The sequence below is a fragment of the Chiroxiphia lanceolata genome, chromosome 5 (assembly GCF_009829145.1).
Source record: "Chiroxiphia lanceolata isolate bChiLan1 chromosome 5, bChiLan1.pri, whole genome shotgun sequence".
Lineage (NCBI taxonomy): Eukaryota > Metazoa > Chordata > Aves > Passeriformes > Pipridae > Chiroxiphia > Chiroxiphia lanceolata.
The window spans coordinates 15,906,262-15,934,001 of NC_045641.1; the positions used below are offsets into that span (position 1 = coordinate 15,906,262).

General features: G+C 37.7%; 1 protein-coding gene across 1 annotated transcript in view; it reads left to right on the plus strand.

Annotated features, from left to right (window-relative positions):
- Window positions 1–27,096, plus strand: part of GRAMD4 (GRAM domain containing 4) — a 78,078-nt gene extending 50,982 nt beyond the window's left edge. The window contains exons 5-19 of the mRNA XM_032688874.1: window positions 4,367–4,428; window positions 5,869–6,001; window positions 6,476–6,501; window positions 8,809–8,900; window positions 10,429–10,520; window positions 11,495–11,543; window positions 12,357–12,428; window positions 13,706–13,749; window positions 13,848–13,957; window positions 15,188–15,342; window positions 19,159–19,306; window positions 19,760–19,853; window positions 21,046–21,130; window positions 22,166–22,234; window positions 23,211–27,096. Coding sequence (XP_032544765.1) covers window positions 4,367–4,428; window positions 5,869–6,001; window positions 6,476–6,501; window positions 8,809–8,900; window positions 10,429–10,520; window positions 11,495–11,543; window positions 12,357–12,428; window positions 13,706–13,749; window positions 13,848–13,957; window positions 15,188–15,342; window positions 19,159–19,306; window positions 19,760–19,853; window positions 21,046–21,130; window positions 22,166–22,234; window positions 23,211–23,312 — 1,333 coding nt within the window. The 3' untranslated portion in view covers window positions 23,313–27,096. The remainder of the gene's footprint in view (window positions 1–4,366; window positions 4,429–5,868; window positions 6,002–6,475; window positions 6,502–8,808; window positions 8,901–10,428; window positions 10,521–11,494; window positions 11,544–12,356; window positions 12,429–13,705; window positions 13,750–13,847; window positions 13,958–15,187; window positions 15,343–19,158; window positions 19,307–19,759; window positions 19,854–21,045; window positions 21,131–22,165; window positions 22,235–23,210) is intronic.
- The last annotated feature ends 644 nt before the right edge of the window (window positions 27,097–27,740 follow it).

Consider the following 27,740-nt stretch of genomic DNA (forward strand, 5'->3'; position numbering starts at 1 on the left):
AAGTAATAGGCCAAATTTATGCCTTATGGAAACTTAATTTTATTAAGCAAAGTAATGGCAGAAAGTTCTCTCTGCTTATGTCAACAAAACCAAATTCACCCTGCTTCTCAGGTAATTCTTTACACAATTTTAAAATAGATATTCATATATCCCCTGGCAGGGAGATAGAAGCTGTATGGTACTTAGTTGGAGACTGGGGTTAAACAATGATAGTATATAAACATATTTGCATGTGCTTTTCTTTCTGCTTACAGAAGTGAAATGAAAACAAAACCATGCTGTGATGTAAGAAGAAAGAAATAATTTTAAAAGTTGCAGTTTTAAAAGTATTTGTGAAGCAGATCAATACATGTAGCAATATAAAACATGATGCCAAATGTTTGCAAAGAGAAAACAACAAGCTCACAATCTATTTTAATCTATTTTTTTTTTTTTTTTGCTAGTGAAGAACATGGGCTTCTTTCATTGAGTTGTGGACAGAGAGAAGTGGAAGAAGAGGATTTTTAGTGGTTTTGTTTGTCATGGTGTTTATTGTCTGTGTGTGTCAGTATTCAGAAACATGGTGGCCTCAGTTAAAGTTTTCTATAGATGCACTTCAGGACATCCCCCCATTTGGAATGGCATGGCAGCTGAAGCTTATGACATTTTGCTGATAGAGAAGTGCATAAATAATCTGAAATGTGTGAGCTATTGCTGCTATATTTTACAAATGGTGAGCTAGAATCACAGAGGAAGAAAAAATAACAAGTTTTGCAACAACACCTACCAGCAGGCTGTGACTCATGCAAACATTTTTATTAGTATCATTGTGAATTATTATTACAAGGACTAAATAGACAATGCTTCTGCATAAGACACTGTTCCTTCATTGTGGATGAGAATGGCAAAGGCTTCTGAAGTGCTTGGTGTATTTAATGGGAAGGAGATGCAAAACATGAAAATTATTTAACTTGGTTTTTTAAGAGCTCTTCAGGTTAAGAAGCCGTGCATACCCGAATGATATGTCTTTAAACTAGGCTGTGAAAATACCTAATTTATGCTTATTTTTGCATGTATGAGGTTAGAATGTGCTTTTGATGGATGTGCACACACATTCAGGTTGCTTTGAACAGTAGGAAATATATAACAGCCTTGACTGGCTTCCACAAGAGCTTTTGAAAGATTGATGGTTGGTTGCTTGTGAGCTTGGAGTTAGCCTGTAGCAAAATTGCTTTGAATATGTCTGAGAACATCCTGGCAGTGACTGGACCTGTTGTGTGCAGCAATTCTAGTCTTCACCCAGTTGTTGGAGGGAGTCTGTTGATTTGCATACATCTCAACTCGCAGCTGTGTTCAGGGCCTAATATGCACAAACAAAAATGTTTTTTTAAGATAAATGGCCTTCAGTGTCAAGATTCCCTTCAGTGTCAAGTACTTGCAGCTACAAAAATAATGCTTTGGTGATGTTCTGTGGGGCAGCAGTGAGTGGACACTGCATCAGTATGTGCTGGTTGTTTTTGAGTCGTACGTGTGTACTGGTCATGAGCAACTCTAATATTCATCAATATTCATGTTTCCCTGACTTCAGTATATTGAAGAAAAAAAAAAGGGGGAAACAAAAAAAAGGCACATTTGTGTTTGTTTCCTCCACAGACTGAGATTCCTCTTACCTCTTTTAATCAGCCTGTGCTTTAAATGGGTACAATCTGTGGTTGTCTAAACATGACCTCGCTTCAGGTTGGAGATGTGTTGGTGTTACCAGTTAAACCCTTTTCTGTGTGAAAAGTGTGCTCCAAGAGGAAGTAATGCAGCTTGTTTTCTTTGGTGCAGGCTGCAGTTAGGAAACCCACACAGGAACACAGCATTGTTCTGGGGACTCTTTATGTTTTTCAGCCTTTTAACTGGTCTCTGGCATGAAGAGTGGTGCAGAAACTGTAGCAAAGATGATTTCTCACTTCTGTCAGTGGTCTTGATGAACCCGTGGTTTGATGTGACCTGATTTTGGGATTGAGCTTCCCGGTAGGTGTGCAAGCCTAAACAATGAATTCTGAGGTTCCTGGCCCAGATCTGTCTTAAGTGGCTAATTATAACCTGATTCACAGGTGCAGTAATGAGCTGTCATTAACCCGATGATTCGTAAAGGTCAGGTTCTTCATAGGGAAAGAGTAACAGGCAGATGGCAAGTAAGACATTGCCAAAAAAATGAAACAAAAGCATCAAGAAGGGCCAAAGCCAACTTGATGTATGGTCATGTGCTCCTGATGTAGCCCAGTAAGGCTGCTATCCAGAACTGCTTCCTGATGAGATTTTTTTGCCCAAGAAACATGGGGAGTAATGACACTGTGCTGCTTCTGAAAATACATCCCAGCATGTCAAAGGAACACCCAGTTTGAAGAGTCTGACAGCTGGCAGTGGTGGGATCCTGTCTTGGCTCTGTCACAGGAGTTGTTCAGGTGTGACACCACCCTGGTGCCTTCACATGACTGCAGTGGGTTGAGTTACTGGCTCCTGCTTGTGTGAACCTGCTTGTGAGTGACTGCCTCCTTTCCACCTAAATGTCTTCAGCTTCAGTGAAACACAGTGACAGTGACAGATTGCAGATGAAAACGCCCAGCTATATGGTGTAACCATCTAATGTGCTGATAGAGGAAAACGAGGCAGTGCTCTATAATAGTTGGTGCAAATTTGATCATGTTTATTGCTGTCTATTTTTTGAGAGCTTGAAATGGCGGAGATGCAAGGGTGTGGGAGAAGAAGCAGGGAGAGGAGGAGTTTTTAGGTGACGAACCCAAGGTTGGTATAGAAACTGGGGGAAAATGGCACAGAAACCAAAGTTAAAGTTTAGCTAGAAAAAATTGGTGGAATTTCAGGTGGCTGTTGAAGAGTTCCTGCAAATACTCTGGGGAGTATGCTGGGGAAAAGTCCTGAAGGGTCATGAAGACAAGTGTCTTTAAAAGCAGGAACCATTTGAATTCAGCTCATCTAAGCAGCTAAAATGTCCTGTTATAATTAATAAATCAGTAAATTATTTCTAAATGTTCTTTTTAGAAATGAACAAGGATGTTGTAAGCTCATTAAATCTGAGGAATGGTTAAGAAGGAAGGGAGGTAATTAGTTCTGAGGTTTCTCCATCATACCCATTGATGTATGGTGATGTTGAGACAGCACATATTAGTAACAGCCTTTTCCATGTGCAGACAGAACAGTGAGATGTTTTCTTAATGTCCTTCAGCAGGAGAGAGAACTGTATGTCTATATTTATGCAATCTGCCCAATGCAGTGAGATCTCTCTTCCCACTCTATGGTTTTTTGACCATGTCTCACTTGATTCCCTTCCTGAGAAGCAAAAGATGAAGGGAACATTTGAAAGTATCTATATTATCTGATAAATGAGTGATATTGAAATTGCACAACTGACACTTTTCTGTTTCAAGCAGTAATGTTTTCAATCATACAACTCCCTGTCAAGTGAAGCTTGCTGTGGCTGGTGTTGTGTTGTCAAAGCTGCTGCTTCATTAGAAAAATCTTTCTGTAGGATGGCTGTACATGGATGGCTGAAGACTTTGGGACTGAAGCCTGAAGTAATCTCAAGACAGGTTGGCAGTTGGAGGCTGTGGATAGTGCAAATATAATTTGAAGCCTTGCACATGTGCAGAATGGCAAAAGCATTTGTGTTTTCAAAAATCTGTTCACTTTTAATGGATGAGAATATTATTCTTGACTCATTTTGAAAGGTGAGACCAATGATGCCTGCTACTTGACATATAGTTTTAGAACATTTTTGTCTCAGTTTTTCAAGCTGTTATTTCGATTTTGGAGGTTTTTAAAGATATTGTTAAATCAGTTGGTATCTGTGCATTTTTAGAGCTTATAACCTTTTAAATCATTCTTGATACCTATTCCTCTTGTGAAGTTGAGTGGTGTTTGACTGTAGTAATGGCAACAGAATTCGAGATTTATGCATTAAACTGTGGTTTTGCTCTACTGCTGTGGCTATCAACTTGTGATACGGAATCCCTTTTAATTTATTACTGTGAGAAAAATCATGGCTCTGAAGTTTTCCTGGCAGGCATTGCAATGAATATACCACACAAACTAATGCAACGAATTTGATACTTAATTGTTTAGTAGTTGTAAGATGAAATTGAGCTGTTGGTGACATGAAATGGCTAAACCCCACCTCTCCTTCCAGTGGATGGTGTTTCCCTGTGTCCTAAGTGCAATGAATGTTTTGAACCTTGTGAAAGGGTGTATGTTTGTTTTTTTCTTGTTGTGATTTTATAATCTCAGCCATGGAAACCATAGAGGTTCTAGTGCTTCCTTTACCTAAAAGGGAATAAATTCTTCTTCTTTAACATTTCACACTGTCTCTGTTTTTTCTTTGTAGGACGGAAGAGGTGCCTGCAGCTCAGCAACCTGCAAAGCCACCAGTGCAAACCAATGGAACAGGTAAGCTTGGTCAGAGCATTTGTGGACATCTGCACTGTCATCTACATTCCTCAAGCTGATGCTTATTATGAAATCAATAATGTAGTGATTTCTGAAAGAACTAAGGCAACAGTTAGATTCTCAGTCTTTCAGTACCCTTAAGCTTTCCTCCCCACACCTCCTGATTGAGACTTAAGGCTTTTAAATCTGTGTACTAAATTTGAAATTGCTCCTTCTGTACTCCTGTAATGTCAATGCTTTCTGTTATGTGAACTACAGCCTACTGTTTTTTATTCTCGTACACTCAAAATTTCTTTCTCAGTACTTTCTGAAGTATTAGCATGTGGGAAGATACTTCATATTTTTATTTTCCAATGGAAGTATTCCAATGAAAGTATTATTCCAAATGGACAACAGCTGTAAACTGTCACAATATTCCTTGTTTTTCTAGATATCATTGTCATTCATTAATAAATAATTTGATTCTATTTTCTGAGCACCAGTTGCTTTTTCTCATGAGCTTAAAAGCATCATTTTGGCTGTCGTAGTTGGCTGCTTAATCTTTCCTGCCTCTTAATTTTATGGAGTTCTGTACTGAATTTACCTGGAATAATTTATGTCCTTTTTGCAACTTTGTATTGACCTACATTTCCAAAGAATAGTCTGTCTGTTCCTTCTAGACAACAATTTTGTGAGTTACAGGTGATTTTGTTCTCACTTGCTCTGTCCTAAGATTTTTACCCTTATATTATTTCCGTATACCCATATATTATGTTATATTTTTCCACTGAAATCAACACACAGAAAGTGTGCATTGCTTCATTATTTTGCTGTATGAGACTTTCCAGGTAATATGGTGCGTATATGTTCCATACATAGAAAGTAGGATATGCAGCATAATTTCTGAAGCGTGACTTTATAAAAAAGAAATTATTTTATTTGTATATAAATGTTTTATTTGTATAGATATATAGAGACACACACACACACAATCTTTACAGACTACAAGTGGTTGGAAAGTGGTAGTAAAAATGCCTCTTGCAGAATCTTGCTTGAGCTTCCCTTTCCTGTCAAATTCACGTGGCTGCAAGGTGGTTGTCCAGCTTTCTGCTCAGGGGTGCTTTGCTTTGCACTTGCTTTTCTCAAGGTCACCCCTCAGCACAACAGGAGCACTGAGATTTACATCAGTCTTTTGTTTACAGAAGCCTCTTAACTAGAACATGTTTTTACAGTGTTTGCTAAAAATTATTGTTTCTTAGGATGTTTTACTCTCTGTACTTCTGGTAATAAGACTCTTCCATGTACTGTCTTGAGAGCAATACAGGAGTCACCTTTAGTGAAGGACAGGAAATCTGTACAAAGTCTGCTTCCCAGCGAAGCATCGTGTGTGGGAACAGGAGCAGGCATTGGATAAAGAGGTCTTCTAGCATTATCCTAATACTTGCAACTTCTTTTTTATAGATAAGCAAAGTAACACGGTCTGTTCAAGACTCCAGAAGTGGCTCTGTGACAAATTTGGGGAGTATGTTGAGGACTTCAGATTTCAGCCAGAAGAGAGTACAGTGGAAACAGAAGAGCCACTCAGTGCTAGAAGGTAAATCCCCAACATGATTTTGAGAAATTATTGGCTTCTTTGCAAGTTGCTTTTCTTCATCACTTAATTTTATTTTACAGCTTCTTACACGGTTTGAGCAAGTGTTTGCATAACAAGTATTAAAACTGAATGCACAGAACCATCTCAAAAATTTTGTGAATGCTTTGGACAATACATGAAATTAAGTTTTTCTGCTGTCTGAGGTGAAATAAGATTTATATTATTTACTAGGTTCCTTCACATGCCTCCCAAAAACTGTGCACCAAGTTGTAGGCTGAAGTGCTTTTACACTTCAGTTTTTGGTCTGATGCAAGATGGACTGTATTAGTTATTAGAAACACAATTTTTAACAGGCAAGAGTGAAGCTTTATGCACATATAATTTATAACTGTAAGCAGTATTTCAGAGACCAAATGTACACAACTGTGCACTGGTTACCTATTTAACACATTGCTTTAATCTGTTATTTTTCAGATTGACTGAAAATTTGAGAAGATTAAGTAAGTACTTAGCACTGTTTTATTGTCTAGAAATAACAGTAGTTCTTAGTAACCCTATTGGCAGGATTGCTGCTTTTTAAAATACAGTGTTTTGAAATGCTTCTGCTAGTTCATAAGCAGAAAAGGTTCTGGAATCCTGAATTAGTGTTTGGAGTGCAAAGTAACTTAGAGGAGTAGGGATAGAAGTTGTGATTCTGTTTAATATTAAAATACATAGGGTATCTATCTCTGAACCAAACATATAATGTTAATTAAAATGTGTAAACATGCAATGAATGAGAATAGGGTATTTGTTCACTGGCAGAAGTAAGAGTGTGCATTTGCTTATGTCTTAGCTGCTTGTAGTTGCTGGTTTATCAGCTTTTGCTTTCAAAGAAGTGGGTCTCGGATGGTGCATACCCTGAGTGTGTCTTGCATGTCTTTCTCTTGGATTGCTGATAAATTTTTTTTTGGAAGGTGGAGGATGCAAGATGGCAGGTTAAGCAAAGCAGTTAAGCCCTCCAAAAGTTTTGTTTTTCAAAGAATTGGTAGCCTGAAAAAAAAAAATGTTGATACGTGTTCCAAATTGGTAAATTATTGTAGGGAGGAAGGTGGAGTTGAAATAAGGGTTTGTAAGCTCCATGTAAGGTCAGGTTTTTTTCACCTTAATACTGGTATTGGTTCTAGTTTTATTTGGGAGAATACTTGTGACTTGTTCTCAGTGGTATACGTGCATTGCCTTCAGAATACTTTTCAAAAACCAGTATTAAACTTAAGCTTTGAGTGGTTATTAACTTCCACTAGGTGAGCCATAAAATCTAGATCCCTGTTGTCCAAGGTGCCTGATGATCACTCAGAGCTCTCCAGAACCTTGTTGTCACCAGCAGTTTCCCCTATGGGTTTTGTTTAGTGTGCTGGAGCAGAGCAGATGGAAGCAGTGCTTAAGTCCATGACCTCCTCCAGTGTGAGTTCTACTGCAAATGAGGGTGAGGGTTTCTGGGGCTCCCTGTGCAAGAGGAATTGTCACTCTTCTCAGCAGGGAAGGCAAAACTAGTGTGTTCCAATAAAGAAAGCAAAGGTGGTCTTGCAGCAGCCCCCTTCTGTTTCCTTGTTTCCCTAGCTAGTTTGTCTAAGTGGTAAAAGAGCTTAGAGGAAGAGAGTAAAGGACTAGTGGGTTTTAGGGAGCTGAGAAAGAACCCCTCTTGCTGTTGCTGGCTGTTTGCATCTGTCTGTGGGCCTCTCCCAGCACAGGTCAGTCTACAGTGACTGTCACATACAGTGACAGCAAGAGCAAAGGTCTGCAGAGGTGGGAGACAGACTTCTTCAGAGGCAGTGATGTGCTGTGTTGCTTGGCTTGGAAAGAGTAAGCAGCAAAGTGCTACTAATGGCTAGAGTCCTGCAGAAACATAGCCAAACCAGATCTAGCCTGGCTTTAAGATAGCTGAAGCAGCAGCGAGGGAGGGAAGGGCTGTGGGTGTTGTCTACCTAGACTGTAATAAAGCCTTTGACACCATTTCCCACAGAATTCTCCTGGAGGAACTGGCTGCTCATAGCTTGGACAGGTGTATGCTTTGCTGGGTAGAAACCTGGCTGGGTGTCTGAGCCCAGAGAGTGGTGATGAATGGTGCTACATCCAATTGGAGGCTGGTCAGTAGTGGTGTTCCCCAGGGCTTGGGATTGGGGCCAGTCCTGTTTAATATCTTTATCAATGACCTCGACAAGAGAATTGAATGCTCCCTCAGTTTGCAGTTGACACCAAGTTGGGTAGGAGCGTTGATCTGCTGGTGGGCAGGAAGGCTCTACAGATTGTTTAGGGACATGGCTTAGTGGTGGACTTGGCAGTGCTGGGTTAATGGTTGGATGCAATGATAATTTAAAGGTCTTTTCCTACCTAAATGATTCTATGATTTTGAGTTGTTCCTTGGTGGCTTGCAATGCAGTCGCGCTGATGTACGTTGTTTTACGGTGGGATGAGCTGACCTGTGCAGAGATCTTTGGGGTAGTATGGACAGGGCTCAGAACAGACTGCTTTTAGCATCCGGGGTACCCTTGTAAAGGATGTTGTTTTTTTTCTTTGTCTATAGTATGTGTTAAGAGTTTAGACATAACCTTTGTCTTGGATAATACTTTACTTTTGGAAATGCATTCTTTAACTAATTTCTCAGTTACATTGATGGATTTAATTTTTCTTTATTTGGATAAGCCTTTTGTCCTTACATGTCTTGAATATTCTTAATAATTTCCTAATTTGGTTGTTTGTCGTTTACAAGTGATTTAACTACTACCAGCTAATTCTAACAGTTCTGTTTTTTCTCTGCTTCTCTTTAGAGAGAGGTGCCAAACCTGTTACTAATTTTGTGAAGAATCTTTCTGCCTTATCAGACTGGTATTCTATCTACACTTCTGCTATTGCCTTTATTGTAAGTTATCCTATTCTTCTGGGAGTACTAAGTACTTTAAAAAATCTGTTATTTACTCAAATTCATTGAAATTGCCATATCTGAGTAGGGGTTGTGCTACAGTTCAAGTCAAATCAAATAGTGTAATTTCATTTAACACAAAATACCAGTAGTTGTCAGTTATATTTCAAAACCATTTAAATTGTGTATCCTGGGTTTCTTGTAGCCTAGCTTTGTCAGTATTAAAATAACTTCAGAAGATCTGGGCATTGTTCTCTTGTTTCTTGTCTCCCAGTCCTGGTAATTTGATGGTAACTTCAGCCTCTGCAAAGTCTCTTGTTGCCTAGGACTGAAATGCTGATAGTGGTTGTTTGATGAGAAGCTATCATTCCTCATCAGTGCTCTTTGCCACTTGTTAGGATGATAGTGAGGAGAGGCAAAATGCCTTGATTTCAGTATCATTTCATGTGCAAATATCAGGTCTGTGAGCTAAATTCAAGCATTCCCATGCTATCTAAGGAGGTTTGGATGTCTCAAAGAGACATAAGTATTTAGTGGAGTTTTGATTTCTTTTCCTTCTGAATGTTAATTAAATGATCTAAATTGTTTTGGTCACAGTGTATATGAAATATTGTTCTATCAAAGGAATTACTAATAGTCGTAGCTGAATGAGCTTGTCTGGTGAAACTGTCACACACTTTTTCATTAAATGATCCCTTCCTGTAAGTTACAGAGCCTATGCTGTTTTACATAGCACAACTGAAGGAATATTGAGGAGTAGACTTCCCTGTCCCAGTGCCCTGTGTCTGTCCCTTCTCCTAATCTACTGATTTTCCTCTTGCCTCTCCTGGTAAACCCATTTTTCAGATAAAAGCCAAAAGAAGAAACTTCAGCTGATTTTTTTTTTTTTTTTTGAAAGCTCTGGACCTGGGAGCCAGAGCAACGTTTCATTTTGGGGTTATCCGTAAAAACTGTATCATCTCTCACAGAGAGACTGTAGTCTCTATTTTCAGAAGCTGGGAAGGGAACAGAATACCTTTGTGTTTGTACTTGTTATGTAAAATAAAACCTGTTTTCCTCCAATCTTTTTAGCCTTGGTAGATATCTGGGATTTAATTACTTGAAATACTAGAGCAAGAGTTTATCCTGTTGCCCAGTATGGGGCTAATCATTATAACTCTTCTTCTGTACCATTAGTGACCATATCATGGTCACGTAGCAGATTCACAGACTTTAAAGTTTACTTCTTTTTTTTCCTCCTACCCCTTCATGTAATTGTAGCGTTGGAAATACTCAATACTCTCTCTCAGGCAGCTGAAAACTAGTTAGGTGTAATCTCTGGAGACTTGGCTCAATTTCAGTTTTGACTTACAGTGATAAGTGCAGGGCTGTTGTCAGTCATGGGGGCTAAAATTTATTAATTTTTTTAAAATCAATTGCATGATTCTGAGCCCAACAGCATAGTGGGAAATGGTATTTCATGCAACTCACTGTATCCCAGTTTGTAATCCACATCTGTCTTTGTTTGTTTTTTCTTCTTGATCTGCAGATTTACATGAATGCTGTATGGCATGGCTGGGCCATTCCTATGTTCTTATTTTTAGCGATTTTGAGGTTATCCCTAAATTACCTCATAGCCAGGTATTTACTTAAATACTAGCTTATTCTCTTGTAATGCTTTGCTTGAAAGATGTCTTATTGTTCTTGCATTGAGTTGTAAACTGTTACTTTTTCTAATGTTGTGGGTTATGTCTAACAAAGAGAAATTCAAACTCTAATATCCTTAGTGTCATTGCTCAGTTTCTAAAATCTTTTACTATTATAGGGAATTATCTTTGTATCCTGTGACTTGCGTCATCATAAATAATGTTGCATGCTCTCAAACAAAAAAATTTTAGTGTGCCCTCAGCACACTAAAATTCTAAAATAAAATTCTGCAGCATTTAGAGTACTTGGGGAACATCACCTTAAATATTGAAGTCAGCTGCTTTTCCCTGGAGAGAATTTTCACCTAAAATTGCAGTTTTGCCTTTTTCCGTAGTTCTTGGCATGCTTTATCCAAAGTGTCTTCCATTTGTAAATTCGGTCTCTTTTAAAAATGAAGACTTTTTTGTAATGTATGTTTTCTATATTAAGACAATCTTTTTAAAATGCTATTTTATGGTGATGGTGTTTTCCCCCTTAAAATGGTGCAGAGTACCTTAATGTGAATATGTTAAAATAAGTTTCTGACTTCTTAATTGATACTTACCATTTCCCTGAAAATTGCTGGTAGGAACAAGGCTCCTGAATAAGTTGATGTAATTTTGTTCACATGGAAAACCAAGAAAAAATATTCCTAATCATTTATTTTGTGTCCACCATTAACTTTTGTTGTAAAACCCACAAGCAGTATTTCTGTGTAGTATCTACTTAGCTAATATTTGTAAGGCTGGCTGTTGTTGGCCACTTGTACTTTTGTCATGTTGTGGGTTCTTTCTTAATTTGGGGATTATATATTAACTTTTAAGCTATAAGTCCTTGTTGCAGAAAACTACTTTTTAACCCTTTACAAATAATTCATGTTGGCAGGTGGAGAAGTTCTTGCTCTCTTTAACTGTTTCCATAATTTCTAGGGGTTGGAGAATACAGTGGAGCATTGTGCCTGAAGTTTCTGAACCCATGGTAGGTCTTTGATCAGCTTGACCTGTACACCTATGAAAAAAATTGCACCTTTAAACCTTCCTCTGCATCTGTGTGGGGTATTTGTTAAAGGAAGAGTGAAGCGCAAGTAAAGAGATTACTTTTTTTTTTTTCTTTTTGTAATTTAGAAATCTTTGCTAACAGCACTCTTAGAATCAGGTGCTTCACCTTAAAATACTCCAAACCTGAAATACGTTTATGAAATGAATCTTAAGATATCAGTTTGGGACAAGTTAGGTCCTGTGGGATCTTCAAGAAGCCTTGCATTCTGTTTTCTTTAAGATCATCGAGTCCAACTGTTAACCTAACATTGCCAGGTCCATCAATGAGTCTGGTCCATGTCCCTAAGTGACACATAAAATACCTTTAGGGTGGTGACTTAACTTCCCTGGGCAGCCTATTTCAAGGCTGGACAACCCTTTTCATGAACAAATTTCTCCAAATATCCAGTCTAAACCTCCCCTGGCACAAGTTAAGGTCGTTTCCTCTTGACCTGTCACTTGTTACCTGGGAGATGAGACTGACCCGCATGTTGCTAGCACCTCCTTTCAGGTAGGTGTAGAGAGAAATAAGGTCTTTCCTGAGCCCCTTAAAGCATTGAAAACTAAAGATAACTAGCAATGAAAGACATAGAAAGTAGCTCTGAAACAAGAGAGGATATTGGTAAATTTAGAGACTATTTAAAGGGAGAGGACTGTTGCCAAGAATGTTGAGGGATCACCTTGTTTTGAGAAGTTTTGTAAAACACGTTTCATCTGAGCTGAAAATTAATGGATTGTCTCTTTCTTGCCTAAGGAACATGCAAAAGAGGACCTGACTGTGTCTGAAAAGTTTCAGCTTGTTCTAGACGTGGCTCAGAAGGCGCAGGTACTGTGCTGCTCTCAGACCTCTCTGGCTGCTCCCTTAGAAACAAGGAGGTTCATAGTCCAAGTGGTCAAAGGATGTTGTTATGCAGCATGTGAAAACAAACACTCAAAAATACTTTTCTTGCATAGGGATCTTTTTTACCTATGAGCAATGGAGATCTTGTTAAGATTCCTGGAGCTTCTGAAGTGGCATGATGCTTCAGAGAACTGGTTGAGGTTCTCTGGTCACATCTCTGAGTGAGCTCTGGAGCTTTCACAGTTTTCTTCCTTATATTTTCATATAAGCTTCTGATAAGGTAGATTGGATGGTGAATCTTACCATGTACTGGAGGGTAGGTCCTTATCCCAAATCTGCTAGTCACAAAACTGATGTAGAAGGCTCTATTCCTTCAAGATTTAGCTGAAGGCTACTGTCTGTTTAGGTGTTAATTCAACAGTTTGCACTGCATCTCTAAAATAGCATGTTTTTAAAAACTCCACCCCCTTCAAGCCCTGAAATCTGCTTGTGTGGGAGAGGCTGAAGGAAGGTTTTCTCCCGGCTTCATCAGTTTGATGAGGTAGCAGCTGAGTGACTGCACCACCCAGTAAATTGCAGCCTTGTGCCATGTCAAATGATGTGCTGCTGTTGAACAGGGTTTACCTTTCTCTTGCCAGCTGTGTATGCTCAGCTCCTGCCTTCTGCTGGTGGCAGTGCATGTGTATATGGAAATTTATTGGGAAGGTGAAATTTTCAAGTGCTCTGATCTGTCAGAGAAGGTGGCTCTTAGTCCTAAGCAGGAGTCAGTTTGCATCAATAGTTGTTGGAATTATATGGAATCAAGTAACTCCATGGGCTTATTATAAAAACCTGATAGTGGCTGGCTTCCAGGAAGCTAATAGTCCTTTTGATGAACTCAGTAACCACTTTCCCAAATTTCAGTGCTCAAAATGTGTGAAGAAATTTCCCATTTTGTTACCTACTGGCAGAAGCTCTGAGCTCTTAGATTGACAACTGTATTTGCAGTAATGTAGATACGTTTCAGTTGTGACAGTGGGATCAAATAGTTTCTTCACTTCTAACTATCAATCACAAGGTCCAGAACAAGATGTTAAATTAGATGGAAGTCATTGAGTATTTCCTCAGTTGTGAAGTATATAATGTCTAAAAATTAGTTTAAAAACCCCCACTTCTGGAAATTGCTTACCAACAGAGTAAGATAACTGTTGGTTTCCATTATGTGGACAAAAAAACCCAAAACAATGCAGTACTTAGTTTTACTTCTCTTGCTTCTTATGCAGAACCTTTTTGGCAAGATGGCAGACATACTGGAAAAATTCAAAAAGTAAGTTATCTGACATGAGTATTTTTTCCCTTTAAAACAAGACTTGACCAATATTTGGAACACTGGTAATAAAATTTTGTTTCTTTTTTTTTGTACAGCTTGTTTATGTGGGTCCAGCCAGAAATAACACAGAAGCTCTATGTTGCTCTGTGGGCAGCTTTTATTGCATCCTGCTTTTTGCCGTACAGGATTCTTGGCCTTGGATTGGGTAAACACAATAAATAATTGACCTGTTACAGTCTAGATTTAACGCGTTAAAATTTACATGATCTTTAGAGGGAGAATTTTAGAGTTTAAGAAAGAAAACCTTCATTAATAAATAACGCAGTGTTTTAAAGTATCTTCATTGTGCTTGGCATCATTTGTCATGAGAGTTTCGAAAACCATCTCTGTATATAATAAAAAAAGACTGGTTAATACTTTTGCTTCTTGAGGAGAAGTTTATGATGAGCTGTTAGCAGAGCTCTTCAGACTGTCAGATATAAGGCTTCTGGAAAGTCCTATATTTTGAGGGTTTTTTGCTCATATATCTTTGTAAATATGTGGCAAGACACAGAAGGCATGAGGATGACAGGGTAAGTTGGAATGGAAAAGTTAATGGGAATACTTGTAAAACTTGGCGGACAGGATGGACAAAACGAACTGTGGGTGAAGTGGCAGGTAATTAGTCTCAACTGGGAGCTGGGAAAGGAGGGTTCTCACTACAGCATGAGACCATCATTTTTCTAAGTTGTGAAACCCTGTACTGTGAACCAAGAACCTCTCTTTTTTTTTTTCTTCATTAAAGTAATGATATAATAAAATGAGTATTACTTTTAGTGGCACTGAACTTCAAATTGTGTTAGCTTGAACATAAATGTAGGTTTGCTTAATGTGGCAGTTGAATTAGATGTGTGAGGAATTACTTTTTTACTCTGACTCTCGGGAGATCTGAATTGCACTCAGTAAAGTTTTGAGAGAGTACTTTAAGCCTTTTTTAATCTGGCAGAATGCAAGGAAATAACTTGGATAAGATAAGAGGAGGGACTGGAAGATAGACTTTATGTAGTACGTGAGAGCCCTCTGTTGCCATTTAAATTCTTGCAGGAGCTGCAGAGTTGAATGCTCTGGTCTGTTTTCTGTTTTGGAAGTATACTGTGTTTTCAGACTGGTTCTAGAACATATGTTTGGATTATTTTAATGTTCTTCTGCACAATAGCAGCTATATAAGTGCTTTAAAAGAACTGAGGACGGGGAGGAAGTAATCTGGGCAGGGAGGAAAAGAAAAATAATTTTCTGTCATTAGAAGAAGAATCAAAATATAAAATCAAGGGAATGGTTTAACACTATGATTGAAGATGCAGAATTTGGTTTCATTTATTAACTTGTTAAAACATTATTAAAACAGTGATGTTCTTAATGCCCTTCCAACATGCATACTGAAGTGAATTTTTTTCAGGACTCTATGTTGGAACAAAGTTTTTCCTTGTTGATTTTATCTTCAAACGATGCCCCAGACTAAGAGCTAAGTATGATACTCCGTATATCATCTGGATAAGTCTCCTGACAGATCCTCAGCTCAAAGAAAGATCTAATGCTACAGTGTCGAGACGGGTAAGGGTAATAAATCTTTTTGTCCCTCTGTTCCCAACATTTGAAAATAAGATCCCTTTCTCCCTTTCCCTTTTCTCCAGTGACTAGAGCACATTAAAGATAAGCTTAATTAAATCCTAACAATCAACGTTAGTTCTATTTTTTTATTATTTTCAAGATTCACAGTTTTTCTATGAGTTCTCTTGTATGAAAAGAATCAATTATCAAAAATGTGTGTGCATATATATATATCTCTGTGTGTATATATATATATACTGTGAATCATATGAAGTTAAACACAGAAATATAACATCTTCTGTATTCATATCAATTTCTCTAACATACATTCTGTGTGATTTTATTATCAAAATCTAGTGTTTATGCATCCACCTCTATACTTAGACATTCCTTTTCAGTGGAAATTTAGATGCTTAGGTAAATTGAAGAACAGTTAGTTAAAAAAAAATTAATAAAGGCTTGATTATAATATGTGCCTTACTAATGGGATAAGCATTAGCAAAGGTAGTAAAGTAGTTTACAGATTTAGGTGTTATGTCTTACAGTTATTTTTATTAGTTGACCTTTTAGCATAGTGGTGATAAAGGACTTCTCACCATGCTGGTACTCCAACAGTACATTTTCTTTTTGTTAAAATGTCATAGTTAAATCTCAAGTGTTGTGTTTTGTGCATCCTGGTAAGTTGTTTTGGAGCCTGACATGATAACTGAAAAGCTAGTCATGCATTTCCTTGTCCCTGAATTTGTCAATGTTTATTAGTTTAAAAATTAAAGTAGTTGTAATAAATCTTCACTCTAATTCCCATTTTAGCATTTGCTTAATGCCTCTTAGCACAATATCTGATTGCATTCATGGAGTATCTGAGTATTGTCTGAAATGTGCAGCACTGAGCAATAATTCAGGCTGGGTACACAACTGGAGAGCAAAAGGGATAAGCACATGAACCCTCAGTTGTTAAGTTGAGAAGAAGAAATCTTGGGTTCTGGGAGTGATGGAGCAGTTAGTGGTAAATTAACTGGAGCATAATCTGAGTATTTCAGAAGAAAGTGAAGGACAGTCTATGACAGAGTGTGAATCTTTTGCTCCTATTTTCCAAGGGATGAGAGAAGTAAATAAACACTTAGATGAAGCCATCCATGGCCTGTATTTCTCTTGCTTGCAGAAGATGACCTTAAAAGTTTCTGTGCTTCTTGAGCTTACAGGTTGTTTTTCACATACTGTGGTGGTTGTGACAGCTTCTTGCTGGGTCTCTCTAATCTGCCTTAGAGGGGGAAAGGTTCTGAATTGCTAAGCTTGAATCCATAAGCTTAGAGAGTAATTATTCCTTCTGGGTTTTCTTCATGGCTTAGGTTTTGACAAGTAGACCAGGGATTTTGTACTGTCATGTCTGGCTTGTTGGCCTTGGCTTCTCTGCCTGGAAAGTATGTGCAGGACTACAATATGTGCATCCAAATATCTTTGAAAATATTAACTTGATCTCAGTAATTTTACGCCCCTCGAGAGATTTCTGCAAACCTCATAGTATGAAAAATAAATTCTTGTACAAAAAGGTAAAAATCAGATGGGCTTTTCATTTTTTTCATAGAGCAGACAGAGCCCAAGTGCATGTAGTGACAGCATGTGTGCATTGGCTTTGCTTCTTGTCATTAAACAGCATACAAGACACCGTAAACTTAAACACAATGCATTATTCATTGCCTGTACCACTACTCTGACCCCGTGTCCTTAGAGAACAGTCCTGACAACAATATCTGATCAGTAAAGGCTTTATGTCAAAAGCTGATGACAGATCAAGTGAAATGGAATACCTCCAGGTATTCCTACCTCCAGGTTGTTGGTGACATTTTTAGACAATCAGGACTCTTCAGCACTACAAATCCGATCACTTCCAGTTAGATTTAAGGCTTATCAAAGTTGGATGCAATGCTTTCTTAGTAATTGACCATAGGTTGTCTCAAGCCTGAGTGGTTAGAGGAAACATTTGCATGTGTTAGGCAGGACTGGAAGTAAGGGCAGAACTTTCTCACATTTCCAGCCACCAGATGGGATGTGGTACTGAAGTTTAAACTACTTTTTTTAATCTCTTTGTATAACAGGTAGGTATGAAGCAGTGTAGCAAAGAGCAGTGTAGCCCTTATTCCAGCGCAAAAAACATTAGACCTCTTGCCCTGATCTTTTTTTGTTTTGGGCCATGGAGCTTCACTTGGCTATGTCCATGTGCAGCCAAATAACTTGTCTAAGAAGGATTTCAGAAAGTTCTTCTCATCTGTACTTGTACACAGATTGTTGGAGAAGCTGTTATTTTCCTTGGTTCCAGGGACTTGATCACTGCTAAGAGCACTGCAGAAGAGCAATACCTGAGGCAGTATTGCAGTTACCATCAGCCATTTGCTTTTCATGTCAACTTTCTTTATTTTTTTCCCAAGGCATCATTGTACCCTAAAAGGTGGATGACAAAAACCCTCTGCTGTGCCTGTTTTGTCAGTCTGGTTGCTAGTTAGCAATTGCAGCACACATTTTTTCATTTGCTTCGGATTTCTTTTGTTAGCTCTAAATCCTACAAAGTGTCAAGTGCTGCCAACTTAGTGCAAAAAAAAAAAAGCAGCTGGAGGCTGGTTGGCCTTCAACAGCATTGAGCCTTCACAGAGGAAGAGCTTAGTCCTGAGCTTCCATATTGCCATTTTTCCAGTTGTTTAATTGCATGTGTATGTTAGGGCTAAGAACAGAGCTGCTAATGCATCAATGACAAAAGCTAGCTTTTGGAATCATGTGGTGCCCCACCAAGATGAAAAAGCAAATGCAGGCAAGCTTTCCAAAAGAAACTGCCTGCTGTCCTTCCAGAAGCAAGGCTTGTTGCTAGGGCAGTCTCCAGTGCTTCAGGAGCTCTATTTAAAAGTAGATTTTACTCAAGTACTTTGGTTTTGGGAACTCAATGCTGCCTGTTTTCCCCACAAGGATGCTGACAGCCATTCAGATTTTATTTCATATGTCAACACTCAAAATTCAGTGTAACTTCAAAGCAAGGGAAAGATCAATGGCTGTAATGCAACCTTGAATAAATTTAACTGGTGTGCTCTAACCACGAATAACTCTTTTTTTAATTGCATTCATTGTGTGTAGTCTCTTGATTTGTGAGCAAGATCTTGCAGTGTCACTCAGTTCATGTTTTATTCTATGTATTATATTGTTAAATAGATTTTACTTTTTTTCTTTTGTCACTGTCACATTTGTGTTGTTTGTTTCTTTTCCTGCCAGCTGTCAGGGCATGAAAAGGTATGGATCATAGCGTGGAAAACTTCCTTTCAATTTCAGCATTTGTATTTTATAATGAGCTTATGCAGTTTTGCGTGGCTTTTTCTTTGCTCTTTTTTCTTTCTAAACTTCTTTTGTGCAGTAATATTTTGTCTAACTCTTGAGACAAGCCAAGTGCTGATACCTATTGTCTGTTAGTAGTCCTGCTAGTTACAATCGTTGGAGCTGTGTGCAGTGACTTAGCTGTATCTAATCAGATATAGCCTTTACTGTAGAAAATGGTATTTTAAGGTAGGTGTGTTTAGCACCACGTACTTCACCCCTGCAAAGGGTGTCCATCAAAGGGCAGCACTTTGAAAGGTTATGTTCAGGTGCTGTATTAGAGATTGGTGTTATAGCAACAGTATAGTGCAGTAGTCCAAAGTTAACTTTATTGAAGTAATTAATGAAGATTGTTGCATTGTAGATTTTTTTTTTTTTTAAAAAGAATAGTTAGCCAAATAATTTTTAAGAGTGTAGCTTAAATATTGATGCTCAGATTTTGGAATCGTGATTCTTTTTCTGCAGATTCAACCAACAGGATCCAGAATCTACGTGGGCTCAAGCGCCCCAACCGGAATAAGCAAAGATGAAGACACGAGTCGTTTGCATACCACCAAGAAGGGGAATTTCCATGAAGTTTTTAACCTGTCAGAGAATGAGCGTCCTTTGACAGGTATGATGCCACAGGAAGGCCAATATTTTGTAAAAAGCCAAGGATAGTTTAAAGTTGAATTCCCTTTCTGTGCCTTGCGTAGGTGTAAGCTTTTGATTAAAAAGTCTTGCTTTAAATTAGGATGAATGGAGACAGCCGCTTTCATTCCACATCCTTGCTCTTTGAAAAAGTGCACAGCCTGATGTGCCTTTTGTGGTTATGCAAATCCAATAGTCAAATTAAAGGGAATAATTGTGTGGGTGGTTTTTGTTTTGGGTTTTTTAAAACCAGTGTTAAAACAGATGTTATGATGTCTAAAACACCTTATTTAGGCTTTTCTTTCTAAGCACTTTTAGTTTTAGGTATCTAAAGTTTAATATTCGTTGTTTTCTGTTTTATAAGGAAACTGTTGGGGGTAGTGCCTGTCTATCTTTCTTTTTCTTAAACTAAGAATTCTTGTTATGACTTTTTCAGCGTCTGAAAATGGCTGGCGCTGTTGCTTGATTAACAGAGATAAGAAGATGCCTACAGACTACATCAGACATGGAATTCTTTATGTCACAGAAAAGTGAGTCATTGCACTCCACACGTTTTTTAGGAGGGAAATGCAAGACATTAAAGAATTTGAATCTAAAAGTGATCCTTTAACAATGTTTTGAAACAAAAATGCCATTTCAAGGTGCTTTATAACCTCAAAAAAGCATCATAGGGAGAGCTGAATCTGGTATATGGCAATGCTTAACAAAAGTGATTTTGCCTTGGGAAGGCTTGCATAGGAATGCAGAGTAGCTCTGTATAGACAGTTGTTAGTAGCTGGAGCTCTTAATGTGGAAAACGTGCTAACTATATATATACTAGAAAAGAAACCTCAAAGCTAAGTGTACTTTGGAAGTTGTGATCAACAGCTATTTGGCAAATAGTCTTAGTTAGTCTTAGTTTTTGGATTCTAAAGCAAGCTGAATATATAGCTTCCTTGAAATGACATGCAGCAAAAAGAAAACTGAAAATCAAGCCTTGGCTTCAAATCCAGTAATTGATTTTTATGGGTGTTTTTTTGTGGCGAGGTTTTTTTTTTTTAGTTGGTTGGTTTGGGTTTTGTTTTCATTTTTTTGTTTTTGTTTTTTGAGTGGGGTTCTTTTTGTTTGCTTTTAGGGTTTTTTTTAATCCTTACTACCTTCCAGCCTCCCAGGGCTGAATAACTATGGTCATTACTGTTTGGGTCTTGCGCTGAAATTCCTTTGGAGTGTAATGAAAGGAAGTAAAGCTCATCTGTATGCAATGTCACCTATTGATGGAGACCACTCTCCAGCATTTATAAATCTGAGCTTTTGTCTGCATCACAATACTGCGAAACTAACACAGTGTTTTTCATTAATCTTCTTTTAGGGTGGTAAAAGATTTATAAGCTTTTGGAGATTCGGTATTTCAACTGTTTAAGGATAGATGTCCCTCCTGTGTCTTTAAAATGCATGTCAGGTTTAACCATTAAATGCAGTAATATAAATACAAGAATTTTTGGGTGTGTGTATGCATACCATATGTTCTGGGCTTTCAGACAGATCAGTCAGTTGCTAGAATTTATAAATGTTTTCTCTAAATTACAAACCATAACTGAACTGCAAATTGTGTGCCTCTTTCTTTGGTTTTGAAGCTGATTTTAACCTGTGAGATTTCAAACTTCAGAAGAGACAAGAGGAATATTTGAGAAATTTGTTTTAGAATACTGTAACTAAATGAACGTCTTCTTTTCTCTTTTTCAGTTACTTGTGCTTTGAAAGCTCAAAATCTGGCTCATCTAAAAAAAATAAGGTTATAAAGCTAACGGATATAACAGATATCCAGAAGGTATGTCTGGTTGGTGTTGCAAATAGGGGAGAAAAATGGTTTTCTGTTCAGCTAGTCATGTTTTGCATTTTTCCTTATTATTTTGAAAAAGCATGCCGTTGATAATTTTTATAAGTAAAATGTAATTCTTCCTGGAACTGCTTGTTTAGCCATTCAGACTCGCCACGAGTGAATGGCTCACTATGAGCATGAAGACAAAGTAGTTTACTAAACCCTTACACTCCTGCATTAAAGATTAAAGTTGTGTTGTTTATTAACTCCAGTGTTGACTAGAGCTGCTGCATATGCTTTAATAAGATCTATTATTAGCAGGAATAGTGTAATACTAACTTTATTTTGGGTGTGGATATCGGTAGATGCACTATCTTAAAATTAGGTGCCTCAGAGGGAAGAAGGATTGTTGTCAATGAAGAAAGGCAGATCATTAGAATAGCCAGACTGGTTTATCTAGTTGGGACCCGTCAGTAACACAGGCACAAAATGCATAGTTGGAAGCACGGCAAGTACAATGTCATCCTTCCTCACTTGTTTTCATCTTAAACACACCTGCTCTCTGCTACATCTTGTGGCTGTGAGTGCCACAGATTAAATCGTGTTGAGCAAAGAAACACAACCTGGTGTCTGCTACTGTGTAAGTACCTCCAGATTTCCAAATTAATTCCTTCTATTTATATCACATGTCTGTAAAGCAGACAACTTACACTCAAATCGAACATTCCTATTGGAATTATGGACTTCAGACATCATAGTTGAAGTAATGCTGGCTCGTTTGTTGGTTGGTCTGTACGGCCATAAGAGTCCTTTTGTGTCTGTTTAGGATTTTTTTAACAAAGGTGAGACAGGGATTGTGCAGCCAAGCATAAACATGTGCTGTGCCTGCTTTTATTTGGAGATGGTAAACAGAGGTCTGATTTGGGGGTCTCTTCCTCTGTGTGAATATTGGGAAGACATATCAATGATGAGCTATGTAACCTCCACAGCATCTTTGCAATTGTTCAGTAAGTAAGGTATCTTTTGTGATTTTTTTCTTTTTAGTATAAAGTGCTCTCTGTTCTCCCCGGATCAGGGATGGGTATTGCTGTATCGACACCATCTACACAAAAAGTAAGTAGCTGGCTGTGTCAGTATTGCTGTGTTTGACTTCATGCCCTTCTTTTCTTCCTTCTCTGGCTAGCACCAGCATAAAGGGGTTTTTTTCCACTTATAGCAGCATTTGGCTTTTTCTGTTTGTTTGTTTTAAATTCACTTGTCAATTATTTAGTATGTTTGTCTTCAGAACTTTAATGAATTAGACATTCAGCTTGTTCTACTGCATCTGGATTATCTTACTATAACACTTCAGAAAGATTTTCCCAAGCATCCTTCTTGAGGAGCATGGGGGCTGCTCTGCTGCACAGTCTGAAACAAAAAGGTTATGGCTTGATAGTATCTGTGGATGAGGAGGCTTTGGAGTGGAAGGGCCTGACGCTCAGATAAAGGTTTCCTGTTTCAGTCTTTAGTACTATAAGATTTAAGATTCTGTAAGCCTCAAGTACCTTTTGGGCAACTGAAGCATTTCTTAGCATCTGTCTGAACCCTATTTTAAATTAATCACTTACAAATAACTTTTTACCAAGTCACATGACTGTTGTACTAGTTTTTTGGCTTGTTGTTTGATATTGAGAAGTACTTCACAATTAGGAGGTTGAAAATGTTAATCTACCTAAATACATATTCTATGAGTGAAAATGAAGAGGCACTGATAAAGATTTTTAGAACTTTAATGAAGGCAGAGGTCAATCAGGAAAACATCATGCACCAAGGGGATGGAGACGAAAGTGGGTTACACTGTTCTCCATTCCTCATATTCAGTACAGATGCATTTTATGCCATGGTTAGTTTAGGAAGAAGATAAAAAAATGGAAAATATTAGAAACTCTGCCATATAACCAAGGATTTAGTAGAGAAAAGTAATCTTATGACTTTATCAATGCACTTCTATTGCAATTAATCTGTTCCTATCGACCTGGCCAAAACTATACCTGGAGAAACAGTTTTCTTTCTAGACTAACATGATGTGTTTTTTTTTTCTGTTGTTTAGCCTTTGATTTTTGGTGCCATGGTACACAGAGACGAAGCTTTTGAGACAATTCTCAGCCAATATGTGAAAATAACATCTGCAACATCCAGCAATGAGAGCTAGTATCTTATCTTAGAAGAACTAAAGGAAACTTTCCTATTTTACAACTTGGTAGTGGAAAAAAAATGAACATCCTCATCTATTTTGCAATAATTTTTCTTGTCTGGTGGTTTATATTCTGTCTGTTACATAAACCAAGTGTATTTTATATATGCCTTCATGTTTGTTTTTAAGGTTTTTGTAAAAAAAAAAAAAAACCAAAATGAAACAAAACAGTGAAAGTGCTATCATCACTATTAGCCTTGCACATTAAGCACTTTTAATGTTTATTTACTGACATTAAAAGCTGGGAAGATACTTGGAGATCTGACTACATAACGAAGTGAAACAGAATGATCCCTTTAACTCCACTGATATCACTAGTTTGTCCCTTTATCTTAGTTGTTTTTCCCTGTGATGTGAGAATAATGGATGCAGCAGCCTGAAGTCTCTCTTCAGCTCAGTTTTGAATTGGGTTCTTTATTAAAACTGATAGCAACACCAAGGAAGTATTGGCATCTCAGTATTTTCATATTTACAACTGCACTTAAAATAACTCCTCCTTGCTAATATTTGTGTCACAGAAGGATATTTTACTGGTTTGGTTAGGTTCAATTTTTCCTGCATACAGATGTTTCAATTACTTGTACAGTGAATTGGAGTAGAAAGTTTGTAACTACATCTTCCTTTCCTTAAACTAAAGTAAGAGGAAGGAAGGCAGGCAGATACTTTTTATAAAAGAGGGCACGAAAATGTTGTTCCTAAAATGTTAGGCATCATATATTTGTATTTCTGTAGATACTTGTCATAGAAGGGCTCAGCTGTTGTACATGTTGTATGTACAAGGCGTTTGTATGTTAATGCATTAAAGACTTGCAGGCTTTTTGTGTTGGGGGAGGTGGGAATAATTAAACTAAACTGAGACATGACTTTTTTAAATTTGGCTTTTCTCTTGAGTTACCTTGTAATGAGAAAAACCATTATAATATAGCAACTGAAAGCACTAGTTCCTCTCAAAGCATAATTTGAGGAGCATTGATATACTGCTGTCTTCCCCTTTGCAGAATTAAATTTCAGTAACAATTAAACCCAACTGCCAGGTAAAACAGGAAGGCTGTGCTCCTCTGAACTCTCTCAGGCCTATCTAGCAGAAAAGCACATATTGACCTTTGTCTTTAATATTAGAAAGCTTTTATACTCTATATAATGACACCCATCTGAGAGGTTTAGAATTTTATTTGCATTTTCATGAAAGCACAGTAGGAGTTATGCCAAGCCTTCCAGTGTGTCTTTTCCTTTGCTATGTCTTTTGAATTGAGCAGTATGGATTCTCCAGACATTATATGAATGGCTGTTTAAAAAATTGGCAATGGAGATGCAAATTCTTGTGTAAAAATGGGACTTAATGTCATGGATTTTTCTTTCTCTGTTTTTTTTTAAACAAGAATTTTCTTTATTTATAGGGAAAGAGGTAAAATGAAGGGTGGGAGAGAGGTAACAAACACCAAAGGGTGTTTAAGTCTTAGCACAGTTTTAAATTAAAGTGTGTCAACAAATGCAGCAGTAATGAAGAAGGTGGCAGTCAACATATACAAACCTTTCTTTACTCTGGCCGGGAAGAGATATGATATGAGAACTCAATATAAACTTAATATGAAGGAATATTTTTGAATACCATGATTTGATTGACTATCGTAAAGTGAAACACTTATAGGGTAAAACTCTGTGCCCTGGGTGGAAATGTAAGCAAGAATGGCGGGGGGGAGGCCACTGTAATGGCTAAGATGTAATTTTTGAGTTTTCCCTTTAGAGTAGCACTTAAACATGTCTTTACATGACCTGAAAAAGGAGTGTGTTTCTAACACCACCTTAGGTATGCTGTAACTCACGGCCTGGAAACTTAAAATGTAAGTGAAACTGGTGGGAAATCCATTTTGCCACCATCTAAAGTGGATGTGGCTTGACAGTTTATGCTTTCATCACTTCACACATTCAGGCTATATGTTTAAGTAAATATTCTTCATCTTAAATTTTTCTCTTCAAACCTACTTTAAAATCAGTCTCTTTTTTGTAATTTCTGTGTATTATAATTTGGCTTTCCTTTCTAGAATCTTCCTTGAATAGTAAGTTTGGCTAACAAATAGGCATTAAAATGGCTTAATGTTATATAAATCTTAATCAGATCCATTCATTTTGTCTTAAGAAAAAATCCCTTGGGTGTGTTTTAAGATAATCCTTTTTTTTTTTGAACAAACAGAAAACTATATTTTTTACAGAGAGCATGCTCTTTTTCTTATTTTTGTATCATTTTTCAAGTGTAATTTATACCTCCACTCTGATCATAACAGCAGTTTCAATAGGAAATCAGTTGACTTGTACTTATTACCTCCTCCCCCTCCCACCCTCCCCCTCCCACCCTCCCCCTCACTGGTTGACCCTTGTAAACAAGGTTGTCCTAGATTCTGGTTCCTGAAGGAGCTATAGGATCTATACTGATGGTGCCAGGACAAGTAACCATATCTAGGCTTCAGAGAAAAGATATCATTATCTTTTTCCCAGACTGAAATGCCTCATGTGTACAATATGCTCTTAAAATTTATTTTCTGATGTTTGAAATGAGTCCACACTTTTAACAGTGTGAACTTACAAGTTAGTGATTCTTAAAGCAGTAAACCTAGTGCAAACTGCAATGCAACATTGATTCACTCTAATGTATAGGAAACAGACTGGATTTCTCTTTTTTTTAGTAGAGTTGTAATATAATTGACAAACATCTGTGTACATATTTTGCAAATTTCACTTTACATTGTCTGGGTTCCTGCTGCATAACTGTGGTGTATGTGACTTCAAAGATGCCAGAAGGTACCCTTAGTGTGTTTACTCATGCTTTTCCTGCTGCTACACCCTCCCAGGTTTGGAGGGCAGGAGAGGACGGGCAGCGAGTAAATATGTACTTGACTTGTACAATTACACTGAAGTTCTCACCTTAAATTCCAATCTTCCTGTCTAGTTTTGCAGTACAGTCTGGTGTTCTACAGTAACAGGCTGGGTTGGAACACTTAATGTAAAGTGCTTCTAAATAGCAGAAAGTGATGTTCTTGTCATTCTGTCTGTCTGATTGCTGTTTATATTTGCAGTTCTGTTGATGTCTGTAGATTTCTGGATCATTCACGCGTAATTGGATTTAACTTCTAAAGAAGTTCACTGGTTAGTTTGAGTCCCTTTTAAAGACAGTAAAAAAAGGGAGATGAAAACTGACTGCTTTAATTATCAGCGACCACTTAAATTCAAAAGGCTGAACAAGCTGAAATATGAAATCATGCCTTTCTGTGCACTGTAGCTTTTGTGAGGCAAGATTGAATAAAACAAACTATTTATTAGTAGCAACATCACACAGGATGCCAGCAGCAAAACCCTACCCTTGTTCTGCAGACAAAGAGAAAAGGGATTTTACCCAACCATGAGGAGATGAAAGGATGTACCTTTTTTTTGGCTACATAAACCTGTTTAAAAACATTGTTAGTTTTTATTGAACTCTGTACATTTTGGCAGATGTTTAATTTCTACTAATCATTGAAATATAATGGATGTTAAAATTTTTATGTCTGAGGTTTGAGTCTATATTTTGAAATTGTAAATAATTCATTATCAGTGTAACTTTTGTTTGACAAAAGACTTATACTGTATGGATAATTGAAATAATGAAATTATTTGCCCTGTACATTTTTTAAGAAAATCTTGTTTGTTTAAAAAGTCTTGTATAAATTATAATTTTTATTTAAATAAACCTAAAAATGCTTTGTGCTAATGCTTCTTGCAAACTTTCATTATTTATCTTTCAAAACTACACCTGATTTCTTGCAATGAGGTGAGTTAGTGCTTTTTGGCAGATTCATAGCCACAGGTCCATCACTGGTAGGGGAAGCAGGTAGGTTTGGTTCCTCACTGCTTTTGAAGGAACAAGGAACAAGTGTTTTATTTTAAATAATCCTGTAACTGTATTGTAGAGTGTATGTATATTTTTGATTAGATCTTTTCTGTAAGTCTGTCACTTTGTAGTTATATGGTTAATTTAAATAAAAGGAGGGGACCAGCGAGTTCTAAGATGCTGCCGCTGCAGGAGGGCATGGATGACACGAGACTGTTCAGAGGAGTACAGACTGATATCTGCCAGAGCTCCACCACGAAACAGGTAACTACACACTGTGCTACAGGTGGGCACTGGAGGTAAGGATAAGCCCTTTTCCACTCCAGAGGTTTCAGGTGTGCTCAGTAGAAGCATTCCATAACCACAAGTGGCTGTTCTGCAGCATCCACAGTCCCTTCAGCTCTCCGCTCACACCAGCCCACACTGCACTGCTGAGCCCATGGCTGTGCTTCTGTGGAATCTGTCACCCTGATCCATGGCGTGTGCCAGGGATGCTCCCTGCCCAGCACTGGCTTTCACTGTGT